Source organism: Grammomys surdaster, unplaced genomic scaffold, assembly GCF_004785775.1.
Source record: "Grammomys surdaster isolate TR1022 unplaced genomic scaffold, NIH_TR_1.0 958, whole genome shotgun sequence".
Lineage (NCBI taxonomy): Eukaryota > Metazoa > Chordata > Mammalia > Rodentia > Muridae > Grammomys > Grammomys surdaster.
Window position 1 is genome coordinate 517587 of NW_021605377.1, and position 22058 is coordinate 539644.

Here is a 22058-nt window from a genome sequence, read left to right on the forward strand (position 1 = left end):
TCACATGCCTATCCCAATCCTCTGAACACCCACTCACATGCCTATCCGTACAGTGGAATGTTGCATTATCGTCTTTATCAATTAGCCCACGCTTTGTCCAAACATGCAACACTCAGTTCACACTATACAAAACTAGCAGCAACCTCTTTGTAGAATCTGGTTACAACTGTGGATTTTTTGGCATCCAGGTAAGGCTCCTTGCAACCGTGTTGCCTTTGTATTGGTAACTGTAATGTTTGAACTCACTTTCCAAAAGGATTGTGTTTTTCTCATTAAAAAAAAAAAACCCAACATAGTAGCCCCATTATTTACTCTACTTTGAGAGATACAATTTATTTTCACAAACTACCCACTGGTTCATATCTGAAATACATCTATACTATTCCCTTGTATTTTTATCTCTAGCTCTTATCACACACACACACACACACACAGACATACATAGACATGCATGTGCCTGTCTGCTCTGCTTTTTTTCCCTTTTAAAGAAACTGGGGTATCCAAATGTTCCCGTTGGCAGTTCCTTTCTTTTCCTTAACTTCTTAGATTTTGTTAACTGCATGCAGTTATGTCCAGGATAGTAGACATCTAGTTATAAAAACACATTCCCATCATTAATTTTACTAATGAGCCATTTCTCCACCACAACAACTGTGAGAATCTTGAAATAGATCTGGAAACATATACTTTCTGATGTTCCTTACAACAAGCTGGAAGGTATGAGAAATCTATAGGAATCCAGACAGAGACTCGTGACTGGCATTTCAGCTCCATTTGACTCTGTAGTGCGTGTTTGTTTCTATCTCCGTGAAACTAGAGCAGGTGCTATGGCAATTCCTAAACATTAGCAGGTATAACAATCACCTAGAAGCCTGGCATGGTGGCACACGCCTTCAATCCCTGCACTCAGGAGGCAGTGACAGGCAATCTTTGAGTTTAAGGCTAGCCTGGTCTACAAAGTGAGTTTCAGTACAGCCAGGGCTCTGTCACACAGAGAAAACCAGTCTCAGAAAAGCAAAAGCAAAAAACCACCCAACCAAAGAAATCTGACAATCTTGGAAATCTGGCAAAATCAAGAGTTCTGTGGCCCCACAGTTCCAAGTCAGTCAAAGCTGCAGTGCAGGGATCTGTGTTTTAAGCACAGCTCCTCAAAGATGTAGATAGTGGTGGCTTGAGGACCATATACTTGGTTCTCAAAAGCATCTTAGTTGGTACACCAAGACACACACACACACATGAAAAATGAAAGGCAGGCAGGCAGACAGACAGACAGAAAGACAGATAGACAGAAAGAAAAGCCAAATATCTGTTTCTAAAACAAAATCCTAGAGAGAATGATTTGTACAAAACATCTGTGAGCATGCAGAGTTCCACTTGCTTAACTCATAATTTCTCCACACTCGTAGAGACCAAAAGCCCAGGCAGAGAGGCGGAAGGGCAGAGGGGCAGAGACAGAGAAAGAGCGGCAGAGTTGGAGGGGGTAGGAGCAGAGGCAGAGGTGTAGGAGCAGGAGGCAGAGGTGGAGGGAGCAGGGGCAGAGGTAGACAGTTTACCACTTTATGGGTAGATCGTGTTGGTTGCGTTTTCGATCATATTTGGGACAGACAGGTCTTCATCCAAGGTGGCACCAGACGAAGCAGTTGGGTTAGGATTGAGAGCTATTATCTCTCTGTATCTATTTATCTATGTAGATATCATGATATTCATGTATATCAATTAGAAGCTATGGGGTCCAAGATCTAGGAGAGGGGAGTGCAGATGGATCTTCAGGACTACTTTCAAGGTTTTCTTTGCATTTTATGTGTGTATAAACCAAATGAATGTTCATAAACCAAATGCCTGTGTGATGAGTGTGTGTGTGTGTGGGGTCCCTTTGTAGTTATAAGGTGTCTGTCTAACAATGTAAATAATGTGTTTGTTTTTCAGGAGGAAGAAAACAGAACTTAGACCCCCAATTCTTACTAACCAAACTGGACTTTTTATCCAATTTTGATGTTTTTAAGAAAGTAAGTTAGGTTTTATTTATCCTTAAGTTAGGGAAGTGGGCTTTTAATTACCTTAACAGAGCAATAGTTGGTCCCCAGCTCTTTGCTTAGACAGGCACACAGAAGAGATATTTCTATATCATTATCTGTATGTTTATATGTGTACCTGTAGATACAGCTATAGAGTTAATAGATAAATATTTAAGATAATATATGGATATCAATAGTTCATATTTTCTTCACACACATGGACATTCATAGCTCACGTGTATATTGTATGCCATCCTAGTTTCTGTCTTCTTATGTAGGTTGGAGTTCACTCTCCCTTAGTAGATTACCAAGCTGATTTAGAGAAATATGAGCAGTAGTTATCAATTATCTGTCATTGGACAAAGTTTCTTTTTTTTAAAAAAAAATTCCATGTCCTTTTTCTTTCAGAAGAATCAGGTTTTAAATTATAAATTGCATCCTGTGGAAGATGGTGGAACTGATAACCCCGCCTTCAACCATGTTGAGCTGAACTTCACAGATCACAGTGGCAAGATGAATGGGACTCGCTTGTGAAGCATCTCTAGGGCTTGATGCTATTGTATGATGTCTGGGTTTTTAAAACCATATTTTAGGATATTTGGATCAGATCAGGTTTTTTTTTCTATCATGACTGTTTTGGAAGATATATTTTGTTAAAGCTAAATCCTGATTTGGTTTACTTACTGATTTATTGATGCTACCCTGGAGTTAGAAATTTCAACATGAACTCTGGTTGTGAATTATTATGACTACATACATGTGTGAAAAGCAAATACAGACATACACACATGGTACTTGATAATCAAAGGCTATTCTTACATTTGGGCATTACTGAAAATATTTTACGTGCCTTTGGTGCTAGTATGTATGTTCTGGGATCTTTACTAGAATCATAAATCTTGGAAAGAGATTTCTTTCCTCCCCCTACATATTCTGTTTCTAGGCAGCAGGGACACGAGGAGGAACAGAACATTTCTGTGGACTTTACTTCTGGATCAGCCCATGCTATAACCTTGCCACTGAATCTGCTTCTGAATGGGTAAATAACAGCATCCAGCCTAGGAGTCATTAGGGACCCAGTGATCAAATTCATCTTTAATACATTCTTGTGCCTGTTTTTTCCCCTGCTGAGACTCCTGACAATTGCCAAGTACAGTGCTTGTCACAGACTATAGACTATTGACTATAAATTATAGACCATTAACTGTAGAATATCAACTATCAACTACTGACTATTGATTATAGACTATAGTTCTTATCTTCATTCCCAATTTCTGTTCTATTAACCTTGCTTTTGTAGGGCATGTTGCCTGTACTTAGCTGTTCCAGCTTCTTGCTTGTTGGCTTGTCTTAGATATGTCTTGAGACATCCTATATAAACCATGTAAACCTCTGTCCTTCAGTTCCCAGGTCCCAGTCTATCCTAACACATGCTTCTTGTGTATTGGGTAACCCAAGAACATTATATATTTGAAAATAGTGAAGTCTCATGGAGTTACATAATTGCTTTTAGTGCTGTTAAGTTGAACTACCAATTAATATAGTTAAAAAACTAAATTTCATAGGGAAATACTACTTTATTTTCTCACATGCTCCAGGTTATTAAATACACACTTTGCTCTATTTTCGGAGATTTCAAGCAGTAGCTTCAAAGTTCTTAGCCATTTATTTGGCTATGTTCATAGTTACAACTTGTGATGCAGAGTTTCATCAATAACTTATTTTTTTATAATACCCACATTAGATACTGTTTAAAAGATTTAAAAAGTTATCAATATTTTAAAAAGAGAAATATTGATATTTTAAAAATATTTTATAATTTTATACATATTTTTGGTCTATTATATTTAAAGGCCATACTATTTACTTTTAAAGGCTGTTGACTGACATTAAAAACTAAAATACCAAAAGATACTAGCATTTACCTGAAGCAACGAGATTTATATGCCATTTGAATCAAGTGTATATTCATGTATTTCTTATGTATATAGATCTATTTATTGATTACTCTATTTGTAAACAAAAATCAAGTTTTGTGACTATCTCTCAGTACTTTAATGAGCCATATAATCTTTAATGAGGTCATATAATCTTTTATATGTAATCTTATATAACTGTGATTTGAAGTATAGTTATTTATTAGATGATTCTGAATGAATATATATAATATAATATATATATATATATTATATTATATATATATCTCAATGAGAATCAGGTTATTTGATTAACTTTTTCTTTGATCTGACTGCACAGAGGTTACACAATGTGTTCTTCATGACAAGTGGTATTCCAAACGAGTTTGTCCACTTCCTGTAAGACAAAGTATATCCTTGTGAGATTTGGAAATATCAGTGTTTTCTTTTTACAAACACACGGGAGTGCCAGATAGGGTTTTTAAAGTCAAAAGATGTTGCTATTACTTAAAAAGCATTTGTTTTAACTTTAAAACATGGGACTAATCTAACTATGGGTGATATGTCAGCATACTATAATGTAAACTAAATAATCTTTTCTTAGTTGTATTGAATCACAAAGGAAGAAAACAATTGTATAAGTTGTCTGTTAGTGTCTTGCTGCTGACAAGTATGCCCTTGACTTTTGTCCTTAATTCCATTTAATGCTGATATAAGAATGAGGCGAAAGACCAGAGCTTTGACAGACTAGGATATCATTAATTCAAATAATTTGAGGTAAATGTAATTTGCTAGGTTTATTTTTGAACTAAGAAGTATCTGTACCATCAAGAGGTAGAGAAAAGGCCTTCCCTAAAAAATGTGTGCCACAGGGGTAAAAACACATTTGAGGATCAACTGGATTATTCCAACTGAAAGACTATGAACCTTAAAGACATGACTCAGTCCTACTCATCCCACAGAGAGATGAAAACTGTATAGGTCAGATATAAAACAACACAGAGTCATGTTATCAATAGGTGGATTGTTTGCATGCTCTCTTTTTTTCCTCTTGAGACCAGTAGTTACCATACGGACCATTGTGCTCCTCTGGGGACATGTGGAGACATTTAAGTGTCTACAATGAGAGTGCCAGTGCTGTGTAGGAAGTTAGGTTCAGGAAAGCTGCATAAACTGGATAGGAGACCTCTCTTTCCCAACCAAAAACACCAGCCCGCTGAAGATACTAACAGTGTGTGGGTTGAGAAACCATGGAAACTAATCCTGATGCTTTTTTGAAGTCAACAACCTGATGTTTCCATCAGAAAATACCATTAGCACTCTGGACAATGACCACATACTTTCAGCGGAGTCTGAAAAGATGAAGACATTTTCACAAACAGTGGGTGACTATTTAGGCCAGCCTTTGGCCAGCTCAGCTCCTTTATGTTGTTTCTAACATGGCCCCACATTAGGATGATATGAAATACATGACTACTAAGTCCCTTAATTTCATCTTACTTATGACAAGCACAGGACATGAGGTTCGTTTCACGAAATAGGTTGAACATATGATGTAGACACACTGGGTAGGATTGAGCTTGAGAAAGACTGAGCAACCTTGTGAATTGATTCCTGGAGGAAACTTGGAGTCTTCCCATAGAGATTGTTGATAAGGAGTCAACTGAGGAAAAGGGCTTGTAGTTCAGCAGTAAAACTCTTACTGAGCATGTGCAAGATCCTAGCTTGCTTCCCAGCATCACTGAGAATGGAGTCACCCTAGTGCATGACCATTTAGTTCTTTAAAATGCCTTGGATGCATTTAGAGTTAACTTTTGTACCACTAGTTGTGAAAATCTTGGGAAAGTTGAATATTTCTATATAAAACATGGTTACAAACTTATTCTTTTTTCAATTTGCCAATTAAAATTTCCATAAAAATCATTACAGTTGTCTGTTCTTGGAGTAAGCATCTGACTGAATACAATGAACGTTCTCAATGGCATTTCTATCCTATTTACTCCATAAGGGATTCTAACGAAGTAAATGCTATGTACACATCATCTAACTGAAACAAACAAACTTGCACGATTTTGTCATTGAGGATCATTTTATATTTTAATTAATTAACATTGAACGTGAAGGCAGAAATGCTGTGGTTTGCATGATGGCATGTACCTCAAACAGCTGTGGTTGAAAGCTTGGTCCACAGGGTGACACTCTTGGGAGACAGCTGAGTCTGTGGGGAGCGGGGTCTAGTGCAGTTCTTTAGGCCGTAAGCACGGACGCCCTCAGAAGTGATTGCTGTATGCCGTGATCCTTACTTCTGTCTCTGATGCACTCAAGCTCTGACCACTTGCTTTGCTCCATGTCTCAGTCATGAGTTGCTTTCATCCGAGGCTGAAGCACCTGGCCACTTCAGCTATGCCTTGAACTTTGAGAACTGAGCTCAATCACCCTTGCCGTTTTAAAGATTTAATTGACTCGAGTATTTCATTGTAGTAGTGTGAAACTCACTAATACAAAAGGCACGAAAAATGCCATTTGAAGTTTTAAAGTTAGACTTTTTATCTCAAGGCTATAGTTTGCTTGATATAAAATTCATTGGTCAATCAAGCTGATAAAAGGTTTAGGTACAAAAGATGACCATGGTTATACCCAACTGCCTAATTTGGAAAAGTGTCCTGCAAACAGCTGCCAAGTTTTCTGTTTGGCAAGAACTTCCCTTCTTTGGCCACTTTGAGTCATTCATTGAATTGAAGTACCTATTTGCTCCCTGTCCAGTCACAGGGTGAACAAAATTCCAATTTTCCAGAGAGGAGAATTCAGTGTGACTCTTCACTCTGAAGGCTAGATTAGATCTTTGCGATTTAAATTCATCAAGCCAAAGGATATTTTGAAAAGTGCCAATTCCTATTTCACGAGCACTCATTTTCTCACTTTAAAAAGGCCTATTTTACTTTTCTCTTTGTTTAGGTGAACTCATCCCAAAGGGCACAGAGTAGCCATTGACATTGTTCACTCACGGTGTTCCCATCGACTTCTGCATGGGTAGATTTAGAATCCTCCTCTGCTTCCCTCTGCTCCCCTTTTGGTCCTCTGGATGATCCACAGTGGCCACTTCACATTCCGTTCTGGCCTGTGTCAGCATCGCCTGAAGGGGCTGGGCTGTAGTCCTAGTTTCTGATTAGACAGCACTGGCACAGAGCCCTGGATTTTAAATCTCTCAATTTCTTGAGGAAGATGGTGGCTCTGGTCTATGAATCACATCCTGACGACTGATTGTGCTTCTAATTCACAGTGACCTCCGTGGAAGCTCAATCTGATGACTCTCTTGACTCAAGTGATGCTATGTCCTTGTATAATAAAACCCACACCTTCAGTTAGATTATAGTGCTGTCACTTTTTGTGTTACATAGAGAGTCCCATGATACATGTAATGTACTCCTGTTTCTTTGTTATTTTAAATGCCCTCCTCTTACACAGGTAGCCCAACAAATACCATTGAAACAAATAGCTGCTCTGCTGTTAGGAGCTAGCAACACGTAGCTCATTTCCCTCTCTTCTGTTTCTCTGGGTGGCTTTATCTTGTACGTATCGCCACCTTTAGCAGTTGTGGGCAATATACTTCATATCTGTAGGATGCACTCAGCCAGCTCTTCAGTGGTACACACTACTCTCCATTTCTGTACTGGGATGTTTTCTGTAAGCTTGTGTTTTTTCCTCCCAGCCCCAAGCTCCAAGAATAACAACTCTGAGACTTAAATATATTTACAAATGCCTAGGCCAAAGCTTTGCATGTTCCCCAATGAGCTCATAATTTAATATTCTGTTTATTCTAATCTGAGTTCTGCCACACTGCTGGTTACCTCAGCTCAGCTTTCATGAGTCTGTTCTCTTTAGGGGTCCTGGGGCCAATCTCCTGTGCTTCTCTCTATCCCAGAATCCTTTCTTTCTACCGGAACTCCCACATTCTATTTCCTGCCTAAGCTAATAGGCCGACAGCATTTTTTATTGACAGGTGAATGTTTTTATACACTGCATGAGGCATTATCTCTACACATTTCTGATGTTTTGTTCATGTGAAGGCGACCATCCATTCTGGTTACCTTCCTGACTTCTCTCTGACCCTTTATTCTTCAACTGCTCACAGAAACGAGAAACGATTATAGAGTTCAGTCAGTTTGAGTGAGTGGGACAAGCAGACTTTCTCCATTTAGGGGCTGCTGCTTGAAAGATGTAGACTCCATCTCCTTGTGCATATTATCTTTATCCCTCAAGCCTGGAACAGCACACTCTGCCTCAAGGTTATCATACTGTAACAGTCAGATGGCCTAGTCCCTGAATTTTTACAAGTGTTTATTCAAATGTCACTCTCCAGATGAGGTATTCTCTGGTGTCTATGAAGATTGCAAGTTCCTTCCCAACCCTTCCTAGCCACTTTCTAACATTAGCTCTTTTTAGACACTGTGTTACTCAGCTTTCTCTTTCTATAACAAATACCCAAGTTAAATAAGAGATATATTTTGGTGCATGGTTTTTAATCCAAGTTTGGGGCCTGTGTCAAGGCAGAATATAGCAGGAAGTCCATGGTCAAGCAAGTTGTCTATCTCATGGTGGAGATGAAACAGTGTGTGTGTGTGTGTGTGTGTGTGTGTGTGTGCTCGCACACTGGTTTCTGACAATACTCTTCAGGGGCATATTGCCTAGTATGACCCACAGTGCTGGGAGAGATGGTAGAAAGCACAGGTGAACCTATTACAGTCCTGTCACCCATGCAAAGCCACTTGTGATCCTCATGCTCCATGTTCAGGGGGCAGGCTCCCTAGAGCCTTGGCTCTGTTCTCCTTCAGTCACAACACTCACTGACCGACTCTATTATGGTATTATCAGTGGGTTTGTGGAAGAGTCACTCTACATGCCAAGCCTAGATTGACAGGCAACAACCCACTGAGCCAGAGAAGAAGAGTATCCATCAGATCCCAGACTAGGCAAGAATTTTCCCCTCTAGATACGTCCAAATTCAGACAATAGGTCCCATCTCAAGATAATTCTTGGATAAAAACCACGAGGATCTGCTGGGAGATGAAGTGAATTTCGTTTCCAAAGCAGATTCATGCTTCTTATCTATTTGGAGCACAAAACTAAAAATCTTTCAGTACTTTCTAACACTCAGAATGGCCTGTACCTGCACTGATATCTACTTTCTTTTTCCTTCTCTTTTGTTTTCTGTGCTATCTCAGAACTCTGTTTTTGTTTTTTGTTTTTCTATAAAACTAAAGTTTCCATTTTTCTACTGTTGAATTTCAGTGTTATATTGTGGTCAGGCATTCCAATATGCACGATGACTCATTGCTTTGTTGGAAAGAGACACAGGAGAGCACGGGGCCTCATTCAGCCACCTCGTTAACCCCCTGAAAAACCAGACTGCTTATTTCTCAACTCCGTCCTAGCATCTTCAGTGGTTTCCTTTCAGAGTTGCTCGTACCTGATTCCATGAACTTCTGGGAAGGTAGTTGTTATTCAAGTAGCCACTCCATTTGGCATCCCGATGGGAAGACAATCATGGATGACCTTAGCTGCCATCTTGCCTTGCCCTACATTTTAACAAGTAACCCACTTTTTGTTGAATGGCTTCGATTCTTTTTAGTGGTGACAAGCTGAAGACCCGAATTTTTATGTCTGGCCTTTGGGGGTTTCTTCAGATCCAAATTATAGCAGGCCATTGTATGTTGCCCTTTGTTAAAAGCAATGATTCAAAAGGGTAGCATGTTTGAGTCTTTTATTTAGTAGTCCCTTCAACAGTTGGAACAGTATTAAGACCAAAGTTGCACTCATTATGGACTGGAGTAGTTTTTTGGGTATGAGCATGTTATAAGATTTAGCACTGAACAGATTCTACTATTCATGAAAACACCTGAGGTTTTTTTACAGCATCCTATTAACATGTGTAGAATTTTGAGATTCAGTATTACATAAACTGATACCACACTTAGCTATGCCCTCCAACCATCCATAACCAACAATTCTAATAGGATAGTGATGAACCAAGGCCCCTAAGTCTCCATCACTGAATTTAGAGTCCAATAAAGAAGATAAACAGCAATAAATCACACAAAAGTATGATGAGCCGATGAGCATCTGGAGCTCCGCAGCATGCCTGCCATGTTGGAAGAGAAATAATAAAACAAGGTACTAGGAATTACAACAAGGGATCAAGCCCATTCAAAGACCTTTGCCTGACTAAGGTGAGGTAAAAGCCAAGAAGGGTTATTCGCTATCAACGAGGAAGTAAGAACAGACTGGTTTAGGGAGAGGTACTTAGATGTTCCAAAGCTTATCAGGCAGGGGAATGTACAAGATTATGGATAAAAGGTAGAATTCTAAGAAATAAGCAATATCCACCTAGCCTTTGGAGCATCATGGAAAAGAGTTTACATTTCATCCCTAGTAGAATAGAAACTCATTCAAGTTTGAAATAGAGTACTCTATAGGGAAAGTGTTTCATATTGAATAATGTGGGCAGTAACTAAAATCTCGACTAGGTACAGCTCCTCACCTGTCTTTCTACCAGGAGGCTAATCTCTTAACAACCAGATAAAACTAGTTAAGCTTAGCTAAACTGTAGAGTCTATTCAAGTGGTTACAATTCAGTTCACAAAAGATTGATTGCATTAGTGTTTGCAAAATGTAATCTCCCTCCGTTGCAAAGTGGTGTTGTTTCTATGCATAGAAGCAACACCGCTAGGTGCTTGCTAAAAGCTGAGGCTCTGGTCCATTCTAGACACATTGATTCAGCTCTTCTCAGTTGATTCTGATGCACATTAAAAGCCTGAGAATGACAAAACCAGAGAGTATCTAGTAGGAAAAACAAACTAACCTGTGATTTGCAAGTAGAGAAGATATTAAGATTTCATTAAGATTTCTTTTGTTTTGTTAGCAGCATTTATTGTGCATATTGGACTTTAGGCCATCAAAATGATTACAAATTCTTAATTAATGAGGTCTGAGGAAAGTTGAAGATTGCCTCCTGGAGGGTTAAAGTTTTTCTGTGCTGAGAAGAGCTGTTCATAGGATCCCACCAAGAACTTTGGGTAACAGCCCCTCACACACCACGAGGTTAATGGGATAGAAGTAGATCCTACTCATTAGTAAAACTTCTTGTGAAATGGAAGCATTTCTAAGAAAGGCTTTTTAAAGTGTGTGTGTGTGTGTGTGTGTGTGTGTGTGTGTGTGTGTGTGTGTGTATGTAAATACTATAAGGTTGGTGCCTAAACCTTGCTATTACCAGGTAATATGAAGAAATTACTTAAATGTTCTTTTTCTGAAGACTCTATCTGCCACTGATATCTGCTGAATTTTGAGAATCTTTCATTAAGACAGGAGATTATCACCCTGCACAAAACTCAAGTCCAAATGGATCAAAGATCTCAACCTAAAACCAGGTACACTAAATCTAATAGGACAGAAAATAGGAAATAGCTTTGAACTTGTGGGTACAGGAGACAACTTCCTGAACAGAACACCAATGGCTTAGGCACTATGGTCAAGAATTAGTAAATGGGACCTTATGAAACTGAACAGCTTCTGTAAGTCTAAGAACACTGTCATTAGGGCAAAATGACAGCCTATAGATTGGGAAAAGATCTTCACTAACACTACATCTGACAGAGGGCTAATATCCAAAACATATAAAGAACTCAAGCAGTTAGACACCAACAATCCAAACAACCCAATTAAAAAATGGGGTATAGAGGCAAACAGAATTCTCAACAGAGGAATCTCGAATGGCTGAGAAGCACTTAAAGAAATGTTCACTATTGCTCTGTAATACAGCTCGAGGTCAGGGATGGTGAGTCCTCCAGAAGTTCTTTTATTGTTGAGAACAGTTTTTGCTATCCTAGGTTTTTTGTTATTCCAAATGAATTTGAGAATTGCTTTTTCTAACTATGAAGAATTGAATTGGAATTTTGATGGGGTTGCATTGAATCTGTAGATTGCTTTCTGCAAGATGGCCATTTTTACTGTATTAATCCTGCCAATCCATGAGCATGGGAGATCTTTCCATCTTCTGAGATCATCTTCAATTTTTTTCTTCAGAGACTTGAAGTTCTTGTCATACAGATCTTTCATTTGCTTGGTTAGAGTCACACCAAGGTATTTTATATTGTTTGTGACTATTGTAAAGGGTGTCTTTTCCCTAATTTCTTTCTCAGCATGTTTATCCTTTGAGTAGAGGAAGGCTACTGATTTGTTTGCATTAATTTTATATCCAGCCACTTTGCTGAAGTTGTTTATCAGGTTTGGGAGTTCTATGGTGGAATTTTTGTGGTCACTTAAGTATACTATCATATCATCTGCAAATAGTGATATTTTGACTTCTTCCTTTCCAATTTGTATCCCTTTGACCTCCTTTTGTTATCTAATTGTTTTAGCTAGAACTTCAAGTACTATATTGAACAGATAGGGAGAGAGTGGGCAGACTTGTCTAGTCCCTGATCTTAGTGAGATTGCTTCAAGTTTCTCTCCATTTAGTTTGATGTTGGCTACTGGCTTGCTGTATATTGCTTTTAGTATGTTTAGGTATGGGCCTTGAATTCCTGATCTTTCCAATACTTTTATCATGAAGGGGTGTTGAATTTTGTCAAATATTTTTTCAGCATCTAAAGAATTGATCTTTTTTTTTTCTAAGTTTGTTTATATAGTGTATTACATTGATGGATTTCCGTATATTGAACCATCCTTGCATCCCTGGGATAAAGCCTACTTGATCATGGTGAATGATTGTTTTGATATGTTCTTGGATTTGGTTTGTGAGAATTTTATTGAGTATTTTTTGTACTGATGTTCACAAGGGAAATTGGTCTAAAGTTCTCTTTCTTTGTTGGGTCTTTGTGTGGTTTAGGCAAAAGCGTAATTGTGGCTTCATAGAATGAATTGGGTAGTGTTCCTTCTGTTTCTATTTTGTGAAACAGCTTGAAGAATATTGGTATTAGGTCTTCTTTCAAGGTCTGATAGAATTCTGTTCCTGGGCCTTTTTTGTTGTTGTTTGTTGTTGTTGTTGTTGGGAGACTTTTAATGACTACTACTATTTCTTTAGGGGTTATTGGACTGTTTAAATGGTTTATCTGATCCTGTTTTAACTTTGGCACCTGGAATCTGTCTAGAAAATTGTATCTATTTCATCCAGATTTCCCAATTTGGTTGAGTATAGGCTTTTGTAGTAGGATCTGATGATTTTTTTTTAATTTCCTAGGTTTTCATTGCAGTGTCTCCCTTTTCATTATTCCACCTCACACCAGACAGAATGGCTGAGATCAAAAACTCAGGTCACAGCACATGCTGGCAAAGATGTGGAGAAAGAGGAACACTCCTCCATTAGTAGTGGGATTGCAAGCTGGCATAACCTCTCTGGAAATCAGTCTGACAGTTCCTCAGAAAATTGGACATAGTATTACCTGAGCACCTAGCTATACCATTCCTGGGAATATACCCAGAAGATCCTCCAACATATAATAAGGACCCATGCTCCACTATGTTCATAGCAGCCTTATTTATGATAGCCAGAAGCTGGAAAGAACCCAAGTATCCTTCAACAGAGGAAAGGATACAGAAAATGTGGTACATTTACACAATGGAGTACTACTCAGCTATTAAAAACAATGACTTCATGAAATTCTTAGGCAAATAGATGGAACTAGAAAATATCATCCTGAGTGAGGTAACCCAATCACAAAAGAACACATATAGTATGTACTCACTGATAAGTGGATATTAGCCCAAAGGCTCAGAATACCCAAGATACAAGTCACAGACCACATGTAACTCAAGAAGAAGGAAGACCAAAGTGTGGGTGCTTCAGTCCTTCTTAGAGAGGGGAAAAATACTTATGGGAGCAAATATGGAGACAGTGTAGAGCAGGAGCTGAAGGAAAAGCCATCCACAGACTGCCCTACCTAGGGATCCATCCCATATATAGTCACCAGACACTATTGTGGATGCCAGGAAGTGCATGCTAAAAGGAGCCTGATATAGTTGTCTCTTGAGAGGCTCTGCCAGAGCCTTCCAAATACAGAGGTGGATGCTCACAGTCAACCATTGGACTGAGCACAGGTGGGGTCCCCAATGGAGGAGTTAGACTGAAGGAGCTGAAGGAGTTTGCAACCTCATAGGAAGAACAATAATATCAACCAATCAGAACCCTCAGAGCTCCCAGGGACTAAATCGCCAACCAAAGAGTACACATGGAGGGACCCATGGCTCCACCTGCATATGTAGCAGAGGATGGCCTTGTTGGGCATCAGTGGGAGAAGAGGACTTTGGTACTGTGAAGGCTCAATGCTCCAGTGTAGAGAAATTCGAGGGTGGAGAGACAGGAGTTCATGGGTTGGTGGAGGAACACCCTCATAGATGCAGGGGAGGGGGGATGGGATGGGGGTGGGGAGGGAACCGGGAAAGGGGATAACATTTGAAATGCAAATAAAGACAACATCCAATTAAAAATAAACATTAGACATAGTAAGTCATCAGTTCCACTGTCAGAGGCGAGGTTACACTGCTTTGAAAAAAGGAAAGAAGGAAAGAAATGTTTAATGTCCTTAGTCATCAGGGAAATGCAAATAAAAATGACTCTGAGAGTTCACCTTACACTCATCAGAATGGCTAAGATAAAAAACTCAAGAGATATCACATACTGGTGAGGATGTGGAACAAAGAGAACACTCCTCCATTGCTGGTGGGATTACAAATTTGTACAAGCACTCTGAAAATCAATTGGCAGTTTTTCAGAAGATTGGAAATAGTTCTACCTCAAGACTCATCTATACTACTCCTGAGCATATACCCGAAAGATGCTCTAACATCCCACCAGGGTACTTGTTCATCTATGTTCATATCAACTTTATTTGTAATAGCCAGACACTGTAAACAACCTACATGTCCCTTAACTGAGGAATGGATAAAGAAAATTTACACAATGAAATACTACTTAGCCAATAAAAAACAAGGACATCATGAATTTCACAGGCAAATGGAGGGAACTAGAAAATACCATCCTGAGTGAGGTAACACAGATCCAAGAGGACATGCATGTGTCAAGAGCTCTGCCATTGGACAGAGAAGAGGTAGGTGGAGCTGGAGTGAGGAGGAAAAAAGGAGAAGGAGAAAAAAGATGGTGGGAGATGTCCATGTCTCTAGGAGTCTCGGGTAGTTAAACCATGTCAAAATATTAGATATTGGGTAACAATTCTAATTGTGTGGGTATCTTGTGTATTGAGTATTTGCTGATGTATAAATCCATTGGATAATCTTTACGCATTAAGAGTTTTCATTCTACCGGGTACTGCGAGCATGGTGGATATTGTCAGAGGTTGAGCCGAGCATTATGAGGGTGGCAGAGTTAGCCCAAGGGCCATGTTTAGAGCCATAGGCTCCACAGAGCTGCCTGGCAGGTACAGCAGCCACGCTAATGTCTCATGGAGCCTGAGCCAGTGCTCCTGGGCTGGTGCCTCTGAAGCTGTTAGTGTGGGAACATAGCACAGGAACATGGCAGCACCCAGGGAGCTAGTCTAGCCATGCCACCCATTTCTCAAATAATTTCCACAACACATGCATGTACTTACTTATAAGTGGATATTAGCCATAAAGTACAGGATAACCATGCTATAATCAACAGACCCAAAGAAGCCAAATAACAAGGAGGGCACATGGAAGGATGGTTGAATCTTTCTCAGAAGGGGAAACAAAATAGACATCAGAGGTTGATGGAAAGGGGGAACTGAGTGGAAGAGGGGATAGGGAAGGGAGCAGGGCAGGGTGGTGGGGGAGATCATATGTAGGGAGAGCGGGGGAGAGAGAAGAGAGATTGGCTGTGGGTGGCAATCTCTAGGACTTGATAGAGACAGACTTAGGATGGGAGGAGGTCTCAGAGGGTCTATGTGGATGACTCTAGCTGAGACTCTTAGCCATGGGGATATGGATCCTGAAGTGGCTAATTTCTGTAGCCAGGCAAGACTCTCAGTGGAGGGATAAGGACAACAACCCATCCATAAAACCTTCTACCCAAAATGTGTCCTGCCTACAAGATGTGCAGGGACAAAGATAGAGTAGAAACTGAGGGAATGGCCAACCAGTGACTGCCCCAAATTGAGAGCCATCCCATGGGCAAGAACCAATCCCTGACACTATTGATAATACTCTGTTATGTTTGCAGATAGGAACCTAGCATAGCTGTCCTCTAAGAAGCACTACCTGGCAACCAATGGAAAGAGATGCAAAGGCTTACATCCAAACAGTGGTTGGAGCTTAGAGTGTCTTATGGAAGAGTTGAGAGAAGGATGAGGGACTTGAAGAAGACAGGGACTCCACAGGAAGACTGACAGAGTCAACTCACCTGGACCCTTGGGGATCCCAGAGACTGAATCGACAACCAAAGAGTGAGCACAGGCTAGACCTAGGTCCCCTGCGCATATGTAGCAGATGAGCAGCTTGGTCTTCATGCAGATCCCCCAAGAATTGGAGCAGAGGCTGTCTCTGAGGATCCCATGTGCCTTCAGTGGGAGGAGATGTATCTAGTCCTGCAGTGACTTGATGTGTGTTTGTAGGAAGGAGTGATATCCGGGGGTGGGGGGGGGCTCCACCTTCTCAAAAGTAAAGGGGAAGGTGGAATGGGAGTACTTGGGTGAGGGGGTACTGGGAGGTGAGGAAGGGCTGATATGGGGTTGTAAAGTGAATTTTAAAAACCCACTGGGGGTGGATGAAGACAAGAGATTACCTAAAGTTGTGGTATTCCACTTGTGTTTTCCATATTGAAATACATATTTGTAGGAGGCTGAGTTAAAATGTATTATCATAAGCAGAAGCATAAAGTAAATAGATGAATCTATTTTAAGAGGTACTGAAAGACCTCAGAGAAGACCTTAAAGACTGTAGCAGCTCCACAGTTGGTTAGGAAATGGGGAGGTGAAGGTGTTTTTTTGACCTTTATCATGTGAAGGCTCACCGGAGATGCAAGATCAGGCATTCACTAAGTTAAGAATGGTGTAAGGTGGAGGGGAAGTATCTGAATGGGGTAGATTGTTCAATAGTAGACATGGAGGAACCATGGAGGAGTAGACAGAGCTTACTGGTTGATGTACTTGTTTGGGTTTTATAGTAATGGCTCTGAGTCAACAAATCATGAAAAAATATATTTTCATTTCTTTTGTTTAAGATATCTAGAAGCCAGACATGGTGGGGCATCCTTGAAATCCTAGCACTCAGTAGGCAGAGACAGGAGAATCAGGAGTTCAAGGGCACCCACAGCTACATAATGATTTCAAAACTATCCTAGGCTACATGCAGTCCTGTCTCAAGAACAAACAAACAAAAAAGAAATCTAGTAAGTGTTTATCAAGTACATATACACACAATACGAAGGTTTCCATTTTTAGTCAATGAAGAATTTTTATAATTTTCAAAGACCTAACCTCCTTCATAGTGATTTGAAAAAACTTTTTTGCTTGAAATCTCTCTGTTCCTGAATGACCTTAACAACTGGTATTTTAATGATAAGTATAATGTTGAAATGGGACAGTTATTTTGCTATTACCAACCAAACATCTGATAAAGGGCTAATGTCCAAAATATACAAAGAACTCAAGAAACTAGATATCAAAAAACCCAAATAATCTAATTAAAAAGGGAACACAGATCTAAACAGAGAATTCTCAGTAGAAGAAACTCAAATGGCTAAGAAACAGTTAAAGAAATGTTCAAATCCATCAGGGACATGCAGATCAAAGATACCTTGAGATTCCATCTTATGGAACTTAAGCCATCCTGACAGAATGGCTAAGATCAACACAAACAATAGCTTATGCTGGTGAGCCTGTGGAGAACACTTCTCCACTGTTGGTGGGAGTGCAAACTTGTACGGCCACCATGGGAATCAGTGTGGAAATCCCTCAGGAAGATGGGAATGGATCTATCTCAAGTCCTTGTCATACCACTCTTGAGCATATATCCAGCCTACCACAGACACTGGTTCAACTATGTTCACTGCTGCTCTATTTATAATAGTCAGAAACTGGAAACAACCTAGATGTTTCTCAACAGAAGAATGGATAAAGAAAAATGTGGTCCATTTACACAGTGGAGTACTACTCAGTTCCTTAAAAAATGAGATTGTGAAATTTGTAGGGAAATAGATGGAATTAGAAAAGTCATCCTGAGTGAGGTATCTCAGAATCATAAAGATAAATATGGTATGTATTTGCTTATATTATGTTCTCTAATATTTAATGGATATTACCCATTAAATTAATGATAACCAAGCTACAGTCTATAGACTCAAAGCAGTTAGACATAGAAGAAAGGACTAAGGGGACACATAGATATCCCTAGGGGATAAATAGAATAGGAGGGGAAAGACAGAATAGATTTTGTGGGAGACTCAAGCTGAGTGTGATAGTGACGGTATGTGGGAGGATATGGGAAAACAGGAGGATAACAGGAGGGGAGAAGGGACAGGGGAAAGGAATGAGGGGAGAGGTAGCTAGGACTGAAGGCTATTTGAGGGGCAGTATGAAAACCTATTGCAGTGGAAACTTCCTATAAGATATGAAAGTGACCCTAATGATGTCTCCAAATAATAAAGAAGATAGAACTCCTACTAGCCATTTCCTGTCACTAAATGAAGTATCCAGTGCTTGAACTGAGTTTTATTCAATTGAGTTGTTTGCCCAAACGGTCACATGGAAATCCCCCCAAACCTAGGCTGTTGCCTAGACTATAGGTTGCTCTCTACAAACTGACAGTCAGGCCCCAATAGTGAAGACGGCACACATACAACTTATTGAACATGGAGAGATTTAGCTGGTGCCTATGTAGAACCTTTACCCCCACTCTCCTCCATGTTCTAGTGTTTATGATATAGAATGGTACTCTACAGGCTACCAAAAGAGAAAAGTTAACACCAACCCAACCACAACATCTTTGATTTACAGTCTGATCTGCCTGTAAAGTATGCTAGGGCAATGGCGGCATAAGTCTTATAGGAGTAACCAATCTATGTCTGACTTAAGGTCCACTCAGCAAGGCGGAACTGATACTTGATACTACTTGGGTGACCTAGAGCCAGAATCTAGATAGCCTAGGGTAAAACTAAGTACTACTAGTCTAAAAAAATATATAAAAATAAGATGACTCCTAATCATATGATGCTATACCATATTCAGTCATCATCAGAGAGGCTTGCCCTTTCAGCAGATGAAAATAAATACAGAGACCTACAGCAAGAGAGAGAGAGAGAGAGAGAGAGAGAGAGAGAGAGAGAGAGTCAGACCTTGGACTACATAGCTCTAAACATGAGGTCTCTATCAAATCTCTCCCCTCAGGGATCAGAGAACCTGTGGAAGAGAAGGCAGAAAGAATTGTGGAAGGGAAGGCAGAAAGAATTGGGGAAACAGAGGGCACAGAGGACACCAGGAGAGTAAGGTCTTCTAAAACAACTGAGCAAAGCTCATATGAACTCACAGAGACTGAAACAGTATGCACTACAGGGGTCTGTGAGGATTAATATTTCACTACCTGGACTGTCTGACCAGGGGAAGCTCCAGAAGTTTAAGAAATGGTTGAAATTGTTGTCTGTCTAAAGCACCTAATGACCATCTATTTCTAACTCAGCCCGGGAGAGTCCAGATCCACCCTTTGGTGGATGTGATGATGGAGATATTCTTACCTCTCTCACTGGCATATCAAGTTGACACACACACAGATGAGCACACACTCAGAAGCAGCTATGGAAAGTGGTGGCTGTAGTGTCAGTGTGTCCTCCAAACGTTGACGTGCTGAAAGCCTGTGTCTTGTGTTAATTTTGATACCATGACACCTGGAACCTAGTGAAGTATATTAGGTTAATGGTAAAGATTAATGGAAATTTTGCAGACTTAGGGATCTGAGATATCAGACTGTTACCAGAAATAAGTGAGCCTGACTCCTGAATTTCTGTGGCATCTTTTCTTGCCAGGTTATCTGTCCTTCTGCACACAGCTACTTCCCTTTTAGATATTCTATCATTTTGCCACAAATTGTGGCTTCCCCATTTGTGGCCCTACTTGGGACCACCTAAGCTTGAAATTTCTAAATAAAGCTCTCTTCTTTATAGAGTGTCCAATCTTATGCATTTTTTTTTGTTAAAGAAACATGAACTAGTACAACATGGGCATATAAATTTGACCATAGTAATCATTTCATGCTAATAATGCAATGATACAAAATAGTGTACACCTCCAATACACATGAGGAAAATGTACTTGAAAGATTCTGCATCTCTGGAAGTAGAGTAATAATTAAACCACATTTCCTGCCCCACCAACTTCCCAGGCAGGTGTCTTTTCTTCAGAATTAGTATGATATTTTAATATACAGGGACAAAAAAGCATTCTAAGTATTGATGATTAAATTTCCTGTTCCCCCTACATATGCCAGTAGTATTTTCAAACTCTTCCTGTTGATTTTTAAGGAATTTGCTCTGTGCCCTAAGAAGACACGATGGAAGGTAAATGGAAGAGATGAGCAGGGAGGAAAAGCACACTTAGGGAGAAAGAATTTGCCAGTAACATAGTAGGAGTGAGAGAGCTTGTATTAAAAATTGCACCGTGTTATCCCTTTTATTCCAGGAGAAAAATACAATGGAAGTTCAGAAGAGCCAGCTGAAAATATTCCATGTGCATAAATTTATTTTAAACTCTAATGTATCACATTATACAAGCAATTAAACATGGCTTCATGTTGGTGACTGTTTAAATGTGAAAATTCATCATTCATGTCAGTACTGGTTGTTTTGGCTATTTACAAGTAAGGAATTCCTATGTACTTTATATACCTCTGCATTTGTATGTACATATGTAGGAATACATGTCTATACATATGTACACACAGAAATACATCTATGGCCATACACATAGCTATAGATACGTCATATAGAATAATCTCTTCAGAAAGATCTGAACTTAAAAAGAAAGAAAGAAAAAGTTGTAAACAGGGTCTTCTCTGTGTCATTTGGTGATGTAGAACAGGACAGGATGACATTCTAGGAATGTGTCCAGATGTCCAAATACCCTTTTAAGCCCAGTGTCTAAAATTCACATGGGATAGAATGCAAAAAAGGTAGCAAACAGGCTAAAAAAACAGGCCCAGTATACAAGTCTCCCCTTGGTTTTAAAAACTTGAGAATGTAACTGCCCATAACGTGCATGCTTGCTCGGTCAAGAATGGTTTATGGATAGATAGCAATTGTGTGCTGAACTGCAGCATGATTTCGCAACAGCGGGACTCCACCTCAGTCAGCTGTCTCCTCGCTGCCGCCCTGTCTGCGGCTGCGCGGCGGTGTCTGCAGCATGCACTGCGCGTGCGCTGCTTGTCATTCACTTGAATGTGCTTTTGCACTGCCAGAAGAAGTAAACAAAATTCAGGTCTTTCACCTGGAAATCAACTGTCACCTAGAAAGAGAAAACACATCAGAGTTGTACACACTTAGGCCGCCTCTACACCATAGTGCACCATAGCTCGAGAACTTACCATATGTCAAAGGCATTCAACGAATTTGGAACCCCAAAAGAAGTAAAGGAAGGAAAAACAGTATGTCTGTTTTGTGACAGGCTAGTTAGAGAGACAATTTAAAGTATTATGAATCCTGCGGGCTCTTGTGGGAATAAAGACAGACAAAAATCATGCTTTCCAATATAAATGAGAGGTAGGCAGAAAGCAGCATGTAGTGCTGAAGGCAGAAGACTCTTCCAAGATGAGTCACTTGCCTTGCAGCCCAGCCCAGTCTCTAAGGATAATGGCATGCACCTGTGCCTTGGTCTATGTCCACTGGAACTTTCAGGGGGCAATTCTCCATGGTGATATAGGCTCATAGGGGCTGGGAGGGTGGAACGTACACTAGACTCCCAGAAAGTAAAAACCAAAATGGCCTCATGCCCGGCATTGTTCCCCCTTCTTTACTTTCCCACACACAGAAACCAAGTCCACCTGCCAGACCACACACAGAGAGAATGTGAAAGGCAGATACAGAATCCAGCTGGCTATGCCATGGTGCTTAACAGTAAGACACATGCTGGAGAACATTCTACAGTGTGTTAGTGCTCGGTAAAGTGCCACACAG

General features: G+C 40.0%; 2 protein-coding genes across 2 annotated transcripts in view; one reads left to right on the forward strand and one right to left on the reverse strand.

The window, feature by feature from the left end:
- The window catches only part of Slc5a8 (solute carrier family 5 member 8), a 35984-nt gene extending 33391 nt beyond the window's left edge, over positions 1-2593 (forward strand). Inside the window, exons 14-15 of the mRNA XM_028783105.1 lie at positions 1927-2006; positions 2424-2593. Of these exons, the coding sequence (XP_028638938.1) occupies positions 1927-2006; positions 2424-2549 (206 nt within the window). The 3' untranslated portion in view covers positions 2550-2593. The remainder of the gene's footprint in view (positions 1-1926; positions 2007-2423) is intronic.
- An 18005-nt stretch (positions 2594-20598) lies between these two features.
- Positions 20599-22058, reverse strand: part of Ano4 (anoctamin 4) — a 162760-nt gene continuing 161300 nt past the window's right edge. The window contains exon 26 of the mRNA XM_028783084.1: positions 20599-21390. The gene's annotated coding sequence lies outside the window, so the exon portion shown is untranslated. The remainder of the gene's footprint in view (positions 21391-22058) is intronic.